Here is a 13,866-nt window from a genome sequence, read left to right on the forward strand (position 1 = left end):
AAGGCTGATTTTCTTTTTTGGTGGTTCAGGTTCTGTAGTTTCCGCAAAGGAGTGTTGCTCTTTTAAGACTTCTGACAGCATGCTCCACACCCAGTCCTGATCAAATTTTGGAAAGCACTTCAGATTCTTAAATCTTGGGTCAAGTGCTGTAGCTATCTTTAGTAATCTCACATTGGTACCTTCTTTGTGTTTTGTCAAATCTGCAGTGAAGGTGGTCTTAAAATGAACATGTGCTGGGTCATCATCCGAGACTGCTATAACATGAAATATATGGAAGAATATGGGTAATACACAGAGCAGGAGACGTACAATTCTCCCACAAGGCGTTCAGTCACAAATTTAAGTAACACTTTTTTTTTATGAGCATTATCATCATGCATCCGACGAAGTGGGTATTCACCCACGAAAGCTTATGCTCCAATAAGTCTGTTAGTCTGTAAGGTGCCACAGGACTCTTTGCCATCATCATGGAAGCATGTCCTCTGGAATGGTGGCCAAAGCATGAAGAGGCATATGACTGTTTAACATATCTGGTATGAAAATTACCTTACAATGGTATTTACAACAAAAGTGTTTTCGGCTACAAAAGTGCCATGCAAATGTCTGTTCTCACTTTCTTATGACATTGTAAATAAGAAGAGGGCAGCATTATCTCCTGTAAACGTAAACAAACTTGTTTCTCTTAGCGATTGCCTGAACAAGAAGTATGACTGGGTGGACTTATAGGCTCTGAAGTTTTACATTGTTTTGTTTTGAGTGAAGTTAAGTAACAAAAAAATGTACTTTTGTAAGTTACGCTTTCATGATAAAGAGATTTCACTACGGTACTTGTATGAGGTGAATTGAAAAATACTATTTCTTTTGTTTATCATTTTTACAGTGCAAATATTTGTAATCAAAATAATATAAAGTAAGTACTGTACACTTTGTTTTCTGTGTTGTAATTGAAATCAATATATTTGAAAATGTAGAAAAACATCCAAAATATTTAATAAATTTCAGTTGGTATTCTATTGTTTAACAGTGTGATTAAAACTGTGATTAATCACGATTAGTTTTTTTAATCGTGATTAATTTTGTTGAGTTAATCGCACAAGTTAACTACGATTAATCGACAGCCCTATATAAAATCCACTGAATATGAAGCAGCTGTTTATTATATGTGATATCTGAAGATAACAGTGGAAAACTGAACACTGTATACTGTCTTTTTGCAAAAGCATTTTTGCATTTACAAGAAATTCTAAGCAAGCAAAATAGGAATAATATAAAATATTAGATTTACATACTGATTTAGCTGAAGATTTCAAGGTTGTGTAGGAAATGCTCTCATTAAGCAGATTCTTCCTGAGGAATATTCATTGCTATAAAAGTGTCAATGGGGGGTACATTTTGTGGTTTCTTCAAAGTATAAAACTAGCACTTAATGCTTAAATACTCTGAGAATACTAATGAGTGGGGGCTCTGAATGAAATTCTTCACTAATCATAGTGAACGTTTGACAGAAGTGACTATCATCCTCCAAACTTTAATCACTTGGAGAGCTATTACAACCCCATTCTTAGGATCTGGACTGAAGACATTTATGGCTGAAGATTTAGTTTGTCATTTCTAAGTCTGATTTATCTAAAGTTACAGGCCAGGAAAAGGTAGAGGTTAATCACATCAGCTAAAATTTGTAATTATAAAGAATTATTTTAAAGCAGCAAGGCTAGGGGAAAGAAAAGCACAAAGGATGAAGGCACTGACCTTTCACACCTTTAAAATGGCCGTAGTCTCTTTGTTCATGTATATTTTTAAGACTTGTGACAGTGTGCGCTGGCATAACTGGCTGAAACCAGCAGAAGATAAGCAGGCTCTCTGAAATCATTCCTCCATTGCTCTGCCATGGAAAGGCGTAAATGGGCACCTCTTGCTATGAATTTAACTTCTCCCAGTGATTTTTGTTGTTGTTGTTGTTGTTGTTTTGCCTAGGCTTAATCACTAGGACTGGATTCTGCAAAGTGTTTACCTTATGTGAGTTCTCAAATTCCATGGGACTGGAGGTCATTCAGCATTTTGCAAGATCAAGTCCTTAACCAAGATCACAGCTACCAGGGCAATCTATGTCGAGAGCCAAAAACTCACACCTTCTTTCACTGGGTTGAAGACAGACATTGTGGTTTTCCAAACTTCCTCTGGCATCTGAGATAACTGGGTGGGCTACAGGAACATCAGTGCACCCTACAATGGTTTATCTTTTATCGTCTAATATTTTAATTAATCACAAACTAATGACCAAGAGTAATATAAATAGAGGATTTATGATAGCCATAAGATAACCATAAATTTCAGTGTTTATTCCATTCTTCTCTAATGTTATTTCCCGATTTATTTGAGTATAATTTACAAAACAATAGCGCTCCCCAGACACCTTCTATCCCAAAATACTCAACAACCTTTAAGCAAAACAGCCACTGCAGCTCGTCTGCATGGTCAACAAACTCATGCTATGACAGAGCAGTGGAAGGGGGGATGACCGTATGTCTGGGTACTTCTACAGTACCATGCTCATCACCAGTATCTTTGCACCCTACAGAATGATACCATTTAAATTGCAATTGCACTAGCAGTTTCCAAATAGTTTTCAGGTACAGAGAGCATTGCAGCACTCCAATTTCCAGGTGATAGAGGCAAGAATACCACTGAGGAGATCTACATCTGAAAAAAGATTGCAGTCTCCTTGCAGGTGGGCTGGAACAATTTGTATAGTGGGGGAGCTGAGAGCCATTGAACCAAACAGTAAACTCTGCATATGATGGAAACTACTTCAAGCCAGGGGGTGCAACAGCACCCCCAGCACCCCTAGTTCCAGCACTTAGGTCTCCTTCCCAGATGTAGACGGGATAAAAAGCAGCAGAGAATCCAATATAACCTCAAGATTGCCCCAATTTTTTAATTGATACATTTATATCAATTGATATTTATAAATGGATACAATTAGAGAAAAAATTGCTTCTTTTCCCTGGGGCAAAGGAAAACACACCTAGGTAAGAGAAACCCCACAAAGGTTCTATTAAATAAAACAAAAGTGATAAAATCTGTAAGCATATTTCTCTTCCTCAAACAGAGAAAGACACATGTTGTGCAAATGAAATGCTTTCAAATTCTGGATGTAAAACAAGAACACAATCATCAAGTTCCTGATCTACTAAGTAGTTAGGCCTAGTTTTTGCCCTTAAACAGCAATACAGATTTACCAATTTAGCTTTTTAGCACAGACTATTGTGAAGTTTTGACCAAACCAATCCACTGCAATCAAGTCTTACTGTCAGTGACCTGGCTAGAAAGGAGTGCAGAACTTATAAAATGTGACAAATTCTGAATTAAATTATCTTGCTTTTTGTGATTTTAATGCTAACTTTTACTACTATTTTAAAGCAAGAAACTGTGATATAACCTCCTTGACAAACACAGATTTGGGATAGAGGTCTATATCTTCAGTTTTACATGGTAAAAGAGATGGAGGGGAACTCAACACATTCCATTAGCCAGATTTCAGCCTCTTCTTTTCTACTGTGGGCCAGACGTATGACCTTTGTATTTGGTATCAGTCATGTTGGTTAAGTAACAGGAAAGTTCCATAGCTTTTCTGAATACTTTTTTTTTTAATGTTGTCCTCATGTGGCTCCAGTTCATGTTGTTAATTACATCAAGCCAGTATTCCACAGAGAGGGCTGAAGCAGTGGCATCAGCCTGTAATCTGTCAAATTCCTTTGAAATCTCCTTCAACTGCTTTTGTAATTTTAGTGCCTTTTCGAAAGAGTCTCTATTTATGTAAAATGTGTGAGATGTTTTGATCGAAATCCTCCTTGTGCATAGTGTAAATGTAACATTTTATGGGTAGTGGGATGCAAATGCAGAGTCACAATTTTCATGAGAGTGCCCTTGATTGTTTCGAGAAGATGGGATGTGAATCCTTCTTTTTTCAGAAATTTCTTTCAGCTTCCAAAATTGGTGTTACAACTATTGGTTGACACTTCCTTTTCATGGCTTAAATAAATAGTGCTGAACACCCATATCAGGGGGGCAATCCTGGCTCCACTGAAGTCCATGGCACAAGTCCCACTGACTTCAATGGAGCCAGGATTTCATCCCAGAAATTTACAAGTATGTGTGCCCAAGAAGTTCCCACATTTTTTATTTTATTTTCCATTTTCTAAGCAAATGGGGAAAACCTCTGCCATACCTTTCTCTGCATTCTTGAACCACATTTTCAACAACCTGTACACAAGAGAGTCTGCGTTTTTCTTTTCAGACACAGAATAAATATAAATAAGAAGGAATGCATCGTTCCCTATACAGATCCTTATAGCCATTATTTGGTAACAGTCTCATGCCTGACCAACCATTCTGCATTAATGTTGATTCTTTTAATTCTTCCTCCTCCCGCACATTTCTTCACTTGCAGCATTCAGCAGTGGGACCGTAAGTTTAAATCGGTCTATCCTTCCAGGATGAAGTGTTTCAGCCATTTCTTTAAATTGTTGATTTTGAGACACATTGAAGGAGATGTTAAAAGAAGTCTGAAACTTTTTCAACAAGTTCAAGTCTTTCAAGCTGTTTACAGCATTGCCACAGCCATTTTTAAAAAATGAACAGAGACTGCTCTTCAATAAAGCTGATGATGAAGAGTTGCTAGAAGGCTTGGGACAGAGGGCTTTAATTATCATTACGTTTATGTTTCAGTGAGGACAACAGCATTGAAACTATTTAATTTACAGGACAAGGTGGAGGAGTACTTGTGGCACCTTAGAGACTAACAGATTTATTTGAGCATAAGCTTTCATGAGCTACAGCTCACTTTCTGAGTCTCTAAGGTGCCACAAGTACTCCTTTTCTTTTTGCGGATACAGACTAACACGGCTGCTACTCTGAAACAGGACAAGGTGGGTGAGATAATATCTTTTACTGGACCAACTTCTGTTGGTGAAAGAGACAAAGCTTTTGAGCTACACGGAGCTCTTCTTCAAGTCTGGGAAAGGTACTCAAAGTGTCACAGCTAAATACAAGGCGGGATAGATAAGGAGTTCACACATGTTGCAAGAGACCATTGAAGGTGAAGTGGGCAGTTAAGACCTTGACTGTCATAGGACAAAGGAGGGTTAGTGGGTTATAGATTGTTGTAATGAACCATAAATTCAATGTCTTTATTAAGTCCATGATTTTGGTGTCTAGCAGAGTTATGAATTTAAGCTCCAGGCACATCTTTTGAAAGTGTTGTTCAGGTTTCCTTTGAGGACAAGGACAGAAAGGTCAGATAAGGCGTGATCAGTTTGTCAAAAGTGTTCGCCCATGGGTGAGATGATGTTTTTGTCTTTTATCATTTTTCTGTGTGAGTTCATTCAAGAGCATAGTAATTGTCTGGTTTCACCCACATAGTTATTGGGGCAGTTAATGCACTGGATGAGGTAACCCCATGTTGTGATAGGCATGTGTAGGAACCATTCATCTTGAAAGGTGTGTTTGGGGGGTATAGATAATCATAGCAGTGGAGATATGTCTGCAGGTTTCACATCCGTTGTTATGGCAAGGGCTGGTGCTGCTTTGAGTTGGTGTGTCCTGCAGTGTTCCCACTAATTTTTTACATCCATGTGCAGAATGATTTTTGTTATATGCACCAATATGGAGATGATGTGTGGCGGGCGTGGGGCTGAGGGATTTGGAATGTGGGAGGGGGCTCAGGACTAGGACAGAGGGTTGGGGTGTGGGTGGGTGAGGGCTCTGGCTGGAGGTGCGGACTCTGTGGTGTGGCTGGGGATGAGGTTTTGGGGTGCAGAAGGGGGCTCAGGGATGGGGCAGAGGGTTGGAGTACAAGGGGTGAGGTAACTCCAGCTGGGAGTGAAGGCTCTGGTATGGGGCCAAGGAAGAGGGGTTTGGGGTGCAGGCTGCCCGGGAGCTGCGGCAGGGAGAAACGACTCCCCTGAGCCCTCTCTAGCCAGAGCAGCTCAGAGCCGGGGGAGAGGTGCCCCTCCCCGCCTGCAACAGCTCCAGCAGGGCTGGGTTGGGCTGGGCTGGGGGCACCTCTCCCCAGCTGCGGAAGCTGGGGAGCCACAGGGTAAGGGGCAGAACGGGGGGGGAGGCAGGCTCCAGGCTTGGAGCTCCACCACTGCGGCACCCAGCCGGGAGTGGGTGGGGGAAGATGCTCTGGGCTCGGAGCTCTGACCAGGGCCAAGAGCTCCGCCACGGTCCCAGCTGGGGCTGAGAGCTCAACCCTGGCCAGAGCTGAGCTCTCAGCCTCCCCCTTGTGGCCCCGACTGAACTCTCAACCCCACCTCACCCCAGCAGGGGCTGGGGAGGGTGATGAGAGCAGTGAGCGTGGGCGGGGCCTTGGCTGGAAAAGGCACGGCAAGGGGCTAGCCTTCCCAAGGGGAAGCTTCACCACTGCCCATGATGTAGGATACATGTAGCTTTACACCACAGTGAAAAACAGGCTGCATCCATACTGCAGTGTAGCAACGTGCAGCAGAGAAAGGCTTGGGTGCGGGGGAGGCTGCAGGGAAAGACTTTAGCTGCCGGCAGGTCATTAAACTGCTAAAAATAGCAGAGTAGGCTATGCTTCGTTGTGTAGAGAGCCATGTAGGGTACATACCCTAAGGCTCTGTAGTGTCTTTACGCACCTAAACAGTGCCTCTCCATCTACACTATTATTCACACCCAGGCTGGGAGGCATGCAGTGTATGTATTCTGCACGCCACCATAAGTGTAGACATAGTCTCTGTTAGAGATCTGTACATCTCTCCCAGCTGGCTCCTTTTGGAGGCGCTCTCATGAGCTGTTTGGCAATATCAAGAACCACTGCTGATGTTCAAGCCACACGTGAGCTGCTTGTGGAATTGGAGAGAAAGCACAGGCGTCAGCATTTCAGAAGGAGACAAGATCTGTGGATCACCTCAGCACATAACTAATTATTTCGGTACTACTGGAGGAAAATTCCATTCACTACGCATGGGCCAAGGACTGAGGACATGAACAACTACAATGCTCTTTTAATGTTGCTTACATCTCAAAATGATATGCACTGCACAGTGAATTTACATATGTGTATTTCCCCAGCCTATTTGCAACCATCTTAAATGTTGCCCAAAACATTAACGTCAGATACAGCTTTATGAGAACAAGAAACACCTTGGTTAATTGTTTTCCCTTAGCAGGAAGCCTCCTAGTGGAATTGAGGTGTGCACAATAAATGTTAATTAAAGCCCAGCCCTGTTCCTATTGATCTGTTAAATCACAGAACCATAGAAGATTAGGGTTGGAAGAGACCTCAGGAGGTCATCTAGTCTAATCCCCTGCTCAAAGCAGGACCAACCCCAACTAAATCATCCCAGCCAGGGCTTTGTCAAGCCAGGCCTTAAAAACCTCCCTAGGTAACTGTGGTGTTTTGATGTTGCTTGTAATTATTAGAATTGGGAGCACTGGCTGTTGGGAGTCTGAAAGGACAGGAAACAGGAAGGTGGGGTAGGAGTTGAAGAGGCTGAGGGAGAGCTACTGAGGGGGCAGCAGCAGCTTGGTAAAGAGGTTTCCACTTTAAAAAATAAAGTCCTGTTGAAGTTTATTAGTATCTTGCCTGGTTGCTACAACATTTTGGCCATGAGGATGGGATCTTCTGCCTCTGAACCCACCTGCACCCTTTCTGCAAAGCCCAGGTGAGCCTCCAATTGCTTTTACTGCCTGGATCCATATGTTCGAGACTAATCTGCTTGCAATCAGTGCTACAGAGATTTCTGAAGTAAGAAAGCATGCTCTGCTAATCCACTGCCTTGGAGCAGAGGGGCAGCATATATTTTACACTTTTCCCCTTGCAGACGATAAATATGAGACGGCACTCACTGCATTAAAGAACTTTTTTGTGCCAAAAGTGAATGTAGTAGCTAATCGCTACAGATTTCACCAGCGTGAGCAGAAACCACGGCAGACTATAATGCAGTATATTGCTTCCCTGAGGAGTCTGATCGTAACTTGTGACTTTGGGAATATGGCAGATGAGCTGATTAGAGACCAGTTCATTGAGAAAACTACCATGCTTCGTGTAAGAGAACGTTTACTTCTAGAACCACAACTTACACTAGAAAAAGCAATAACCATTGCTACCCAGATTGAGTCAGCTACAGCTGAAGCCAAAATAATGAGCCTGGATACAGGAGGCACAGTCCAGGCTGTGACTCCTTTGCAGAAAAGTTCACTATCGCTGCAGACAATTACAAGAGAAAAACAGTTGAACAGAACCAAGCAAAGTATAAGGCTTTCACAGACAAGTGGCGGGGTGCTAAGGAACCAAAGTTTCAGTGTGGTTCCTTCGTTAGAATACGAAAACCTGGAATTTTACGCAAAGGGGACCATAAATTCACAGCTCCTCTTAAAATCATAGAGAAGAAGGGACCTTACACCTATCAACTTTCTGATGGGCGGGTATGGAATGCTTCTTATCTTGCACCTGCCTATGGACCAAGAGGAGATTATGCCAACACCCAGTCTGCACTGGATAACTTCACCATAGTGTCAACACAACAAGATATTGAACTGGAACCGGGGCTTGAGAGACGGCCTATCAGACCCAGATGACCACCTGTCTGGACTAGAGACTATGTTATGTAGTATCTATAGTGTTTTTAGTGTAATATTTCTGTCAACAGTATAGTGCCTTGTTTCCTATGTTGTTCTAACCACAAGAACAAAATGTTTATTGTAACTGGGAGAGTTTCTTAAGAGAGGAGGGAATGTGGTGTTTAGATGTTGTATGTAATTATTAGAATTGGGAACACTGGCTGTTGGGAGTCTGAAAGGACAGGAAAGAGGAAGGAGGGGGAAGGAGTTGAAGAGGCTGAGGGAGAGCTACTCAGGCGGCAGCAGCAGCTTGGAAAAGAGGTTTCCACTTTAAAAATAAAGTCCTGTTTAAGTTTGTTAGTACCTTGCCTGGCTACTACAAGAGTAACCCATTCCAGTGCTTCACCATCCTCCTAGTGAAATAGTGTTTCCTAATATCCAGCCTAGACCAATGCAGTCAGTATCAAAGTAAAAAGCAAAACTACTGACGTAATGAGCCAATGATCATGAGCTCCATGTTTGGATAGTTTAGTGAAATAATTCTACAGCTCTATGATGAAAGACCACAGAAACACAGCTTAGTACACCCCAGCCCTTTTTCACGTACCTGAAAGTTGTTGATTGGTAGCTTTCTAAAATGAACTCTGATTTTAAACTATTCCTGAAGCAGAATGAGAAAATAAAACAAACGCAACCCAAATAAAGGATTGAACCAAGAACTTCCACGGAAAGAATTACTTACATCCAAAGAATCTTCATTCACTAGGATGAGAGACATATTCTGAGAAACAAGCCTGCAGGAGTACCCTGTAAAAAATAAAAACAAGTGTTTCCTTGTAAAGATTATGAATATTTTAATTTCACTTTGTTTATATAGCACCTTTTATTTGAGGATCTCTAAGGGCCAGATTATGCTCCACGGTGAACAGTTACTCACAGGAGTAGTCCGTTGTGAGTAACTGATTAGCAATATGAATAATGGAGTGGTTTTTTGTTTGTTTTTGTAGGGGTGGCATACAGAGACACACATTAACAGCAATCTATTTCCTTAAGTTAAGTACCCTCACACCTTCTTGTCAACTGTCTAAATGGGCCATCTTGATTATCACTACAAAAGTTTTTTTCTCCTGCTGATAATAGCTCATCTTAACTAATTAGCCTCTCACAGTTTGTATGGTAACTTCCAACTTATCTGTATGTGTGTGTGTGTGTGTGTGTGTATATATATATAATGTTCCATTCTATGCATCTGATGAAGTGGGCTGTAGCCCACGAAAGCTTATGCTCTAATAAATTTGTTAGTCTCTAAGGCGCCACAAGTACTCCTGTTCTATTCACAGCAATGTAAGTCATTTAGTCAGACTACAAGATTTTTCATGGTGCTAGTATATTTTATAGGCGTTATTGAGGACTGACATATGAAAGAATCACTTTAACCTACAAATGAAATGCAGCCTCCTCTTGGGTGGAAAATAGCAGCTGTTTAACAGCATACAGCTGTACTGCACAACATTTAAGACAGTAAATAAAGAAGAATTTTGAAAATTGTAATTATTATTGTCAAGGATGTTTCTGCCTGATGCTCTTCACAACTTACGTTAAGTATAATTATGGCCCAAAATAATATAGCTTTGCAATAATATTTTGGGCAATATTTTGCAATGACTACATTTGTGTCGACTAGATAAGGATTACTTTCTACAAATAAAAGAGGATGGGGGCCAGCTGTGAGACTGTATGCCTCTGTTGAGAAAATGATGAAGCATAGCTAGTAAAACAGGGTTCACAATAGGAAAACTGCACAGTCCATGATTTTCTATGCTATTCCACCCAAAGAGACTCACTATCAGAAAGAGTAATTAAACCTTTTAGTGGGTAATGACAAACAAAAAACAGACTTCACAAGAAAAAACACATAAGGATTCTTTTGGCTCCAGTGTAATTCCAGCCTACTACTTCCATTCGGGCGGGGGGGAGTCCCACATGCTGAATTTAAGGGGGGGAAAAATTGGGATTCTTAAATTAGCTCCAGACTGAAGAGCTACATTTTTATTTTCACTGAAAAAAATGGGATATTACAACTTTAATCATTTCCCTCCATGTCAGGCTTATTCTTTCCCCAGGGAAAGGCTGCAGCTTTATGCAGTAGACTGTTACAAATTCAGTATAACTAATTCAAAAGGATTTTCTAGTAGTTTTTGATTGGAACAACAGCTGCAACAGTGAGCAGTAATTTTGAAACTGCTGCTCGCTGTTTTATTTTACATCTTTCAAATCAAGCAAGACGCCATTTGACAGCTGGAGCAAGATGAAGAAGTTCTGGAGAAAACGTTAAGCAGTTCTGCTATATGTCTTGGCAATTATGGAGTCAAGAGGGCCCAATCCTGCAACCAGTGAAGTCAACTGAAGTTTCATCATTGAGATAAATAGGAACAGGACAGGGCTCAGAAAGAGGGCGCAAAACACAAACCTATCACCATTTTATAAGATACTTATATATTATGCACAATTTCAGACCTCTAACATCTTAAAATATAACATCAGTGTGTTAAAAGTATAGTAATTGGCACTTAAAGTTGCTAACTGACGTTTATAACTATATATTCTATGCAAATGGTTAATATAGTTACTTCTGGCAGTACTAATATGGCAAATTAAAACTAAAAGTTCAGACACTCCAGTTTCGTAAAATGAGATCAACTTCTGGATCAAAGCTAGGTATAAAATGTCAATCCACACTTGTAAATTGGGGTCTAGATCCTTAATCCAAAAATTTAACTAAGTCCATAAAGTGGCTGAGACAGGCACCTCTGGGACTTTTATTTACCTGAAGTTAACCATTAAATTAAAGCTAGAAGGGTGCCAGAAGTTATGCACAGTGATTGTAAACCTTTGTGCTTACAAGGGAACTTTAAAATGTAATTTAAAACAAGTTTTACAAATATGATTCAAACTGCACACAAAATGTTACTGCTAAACATTAGACTAATTATAGTGATCATTTAAAGGCACAGTTTTTAAAAGGTATCCCTCTGCATCCCAATATTTGCTTTATTTTGAGCCTGTGTACAAATTTCGAAAAGATATGAATTAGTGGAAAACAATGTCCCTCTCTGTCAGGCCAGATACGATTCAGTCAGTCACAGAACAAGCCTATGTAAATCATAATACTTCACCAATTAACATAGACACTATTCTGAAAGGTCTGTACTGACATCCATTGTTGCATTTTACTAGCTATGGCAAATAAAAAGAAAGTGCTTTTGTGGTTGTTGATTATTGTCCTTTGAGGAGCAAGCTGAGCTCAACAAACTGATTTTACAGAAGATTCACACCAGAAGCAGTGGTAAATGACTCTTAAAAATATTTAGATATTAAGCCACCCACCGTATTTCTACTAGAAATACTACCACTTCAGAAAATCCTGTTTAATCCATTTTACTGCCTTTGAATTCTACAGGTACACTGAGATCTTACACAATTCCAGTCAGCAAACAATAACTATATGAGTCATGCAGACTGCATCTGAAATTTCACTTAGACTAACTGAAGCCAATTTTAAAGCTAAATAATGAAAATTACTGAGTGTCTGAAACTTTGCTAAAGTAATGCAAGTTCGGTCACAGAGTTCCAGAATTTTGGCAAAAGGCCACTCAGAAAATTACTAACAGTCTACCTGCAGATCTGTGTACATAATGGCTCATAGGCCACTTTTGTTCAAACAGCTAAAGGCCTTAATGTCAGAGCTAATTTGAGGATGCTAAGAAAGTATCTGCTTCAACAAGAAATCAGCATGTTACTAAAATAGGTAATTCCTAAAGGAAAAAAAGCTAATGGCTGTTGGTAAAGATTTGTAAACATAGAATCATAGAATCATAGAATATCAGGGTTGGAAGGGACCTCAGGAGGTCATCTAGTCCAACCCCCTGCCCAGAGCAGGACCAATCCCCAATTAAATCATCCCAGCCAGGGCTTTGTCAAGCCTGACCTTAAAAACTTCTAAGGAAGGAGATTCTACCACCTCCCTAGGTAACACATTCCAGTGTTTCACCACCCTCTTGGTGAAAAAGTTTTTCCTAATATCCAACCTAAACCTCCCGCACTGCAACTTGAGACCATTACTCCTTGTAACCTGCAAACAAAGAAAGGCAAGGGTGAGTGGTGCTTTATACAGGCTAACTGTAGCTTTCTTTGAGGACTTTTTGGTAAGGATGATGTTTGCAGACTTTGGCAACAAGGTAATACCGGGACTATGTATGTATAATATGTGCATGACAGCCTGTCCATTCACAAGACCAGACAGAGTGAAGCTCTGCTTCTCTTCGTCTGATAAGAAGGCCTGAAGAACTTTAGGATTAAGCAGATATTTTGGATTAAGTAGATAAATTGTACTTGCTTGTCCTATATGACAGCGTGGCAAATCCATAAGCATGTGAGACAAGTAAACATATGGGTTCAAGTTCCATAGAACAACAGATGTTTGCTGTGGGATAGAAATCCAAATTAGGAAATTTGGTTCCAATTCTGTTCTGTCTTCCACCGAACGTCCTAAAACTGTTTGGTACTTCAGGATCAGGATTGAGATGCGTGCATTGCTCATCTGCATTACCAAGAAAATAATTCAAGATCTGGAGAGATGGTGTTCCATTTGTTTCAAACTCATAGGCTGTGTTTTCAAAGAAGCCTCTAAAAATACACCTAAAATATATATATATTTTTAAAAATCCACATTTGCAATGCAAAACAGACAGACAGTCAGAAGGACAGCTGCTCCTTTTATTATATTACTATTTACTATATGTATTGCTGTAGCACCTAGGGCTCTACTCTGGTCCAGGACCCCACTGGGCTAGGTGCTGTACAAGCACAACAGGCACATATGCCTGCTTGCTCAGATAACTGAAGGGTTTTTCATAAGCAAGATGTTGCACTTGCATACACTGCAGGCACTTTTTCTTGATGGTCATGGAAAAATTGGCCTCCTCTACCACGGCACTGGGAATGAGAGGGTTTTTTAAATTTCTTATTAATAACCAGTTGTTTATTTCTACTGTAGACTTTCCCTTCTTGTATCTGATTAGAGGGCAGTGCAACATTAGAATATTCTGTCACAGCATGAAGGGCAGTGAAGTAGAAGCTGGCACACAGATAGTTCCTGTAACATCCTTTGATGGGTCTCAGTGGCATGAAGTAAGACCAACTCCTGCTCCCTCTTATTGGCATGAAGTTGTGAAGGGGTCAATCTATCATGATTATACACCTGTAGGTGAAGACAAGCTT

General features: G+C 40.6%; 1 protein-coding gene across 3 annotated transcripts in view; it reads right to left on the reverse strand.

Annotated features, from left to right (window-relative positions):
• Window positions 1-13,866, reverse strand: part of ATP8A2 (ATPase phospholipid transporting 8A2) — a 652,386-nt gene that overhangs the window by 437,028 nt on the left and 201,492 nt on the right. For all 3 annotated transcript variants that reach the window (XM_027821585.3, XM_043530953.1, XM_043530957.1), the window contains one exon: window positions 9,329-9,393. In XM_027821585.3, the coding sequence (XP_027677386.3) occupies window positions 9,329-9,393 (65 nt within the window). The remainder of the gene's footprint in view (window positions 1-9,328; window positions 9,394-13,866) is intronic.

This window comes from Chelonia mydas, chromosome 1, assembly GCF_015237465.2.
Source record: "Chelonia mydas isolate rCheMyd1 chromosome 1, rCheMyd1.pri.v2, whole genome shotgun sequence".
Classification (NCBI taxonomy): domain Eukaryota; kingdom Metazoa; phylum Chordata; order Testudines; family Cheloniidae; genus Chelonia; species Chelonia mydas.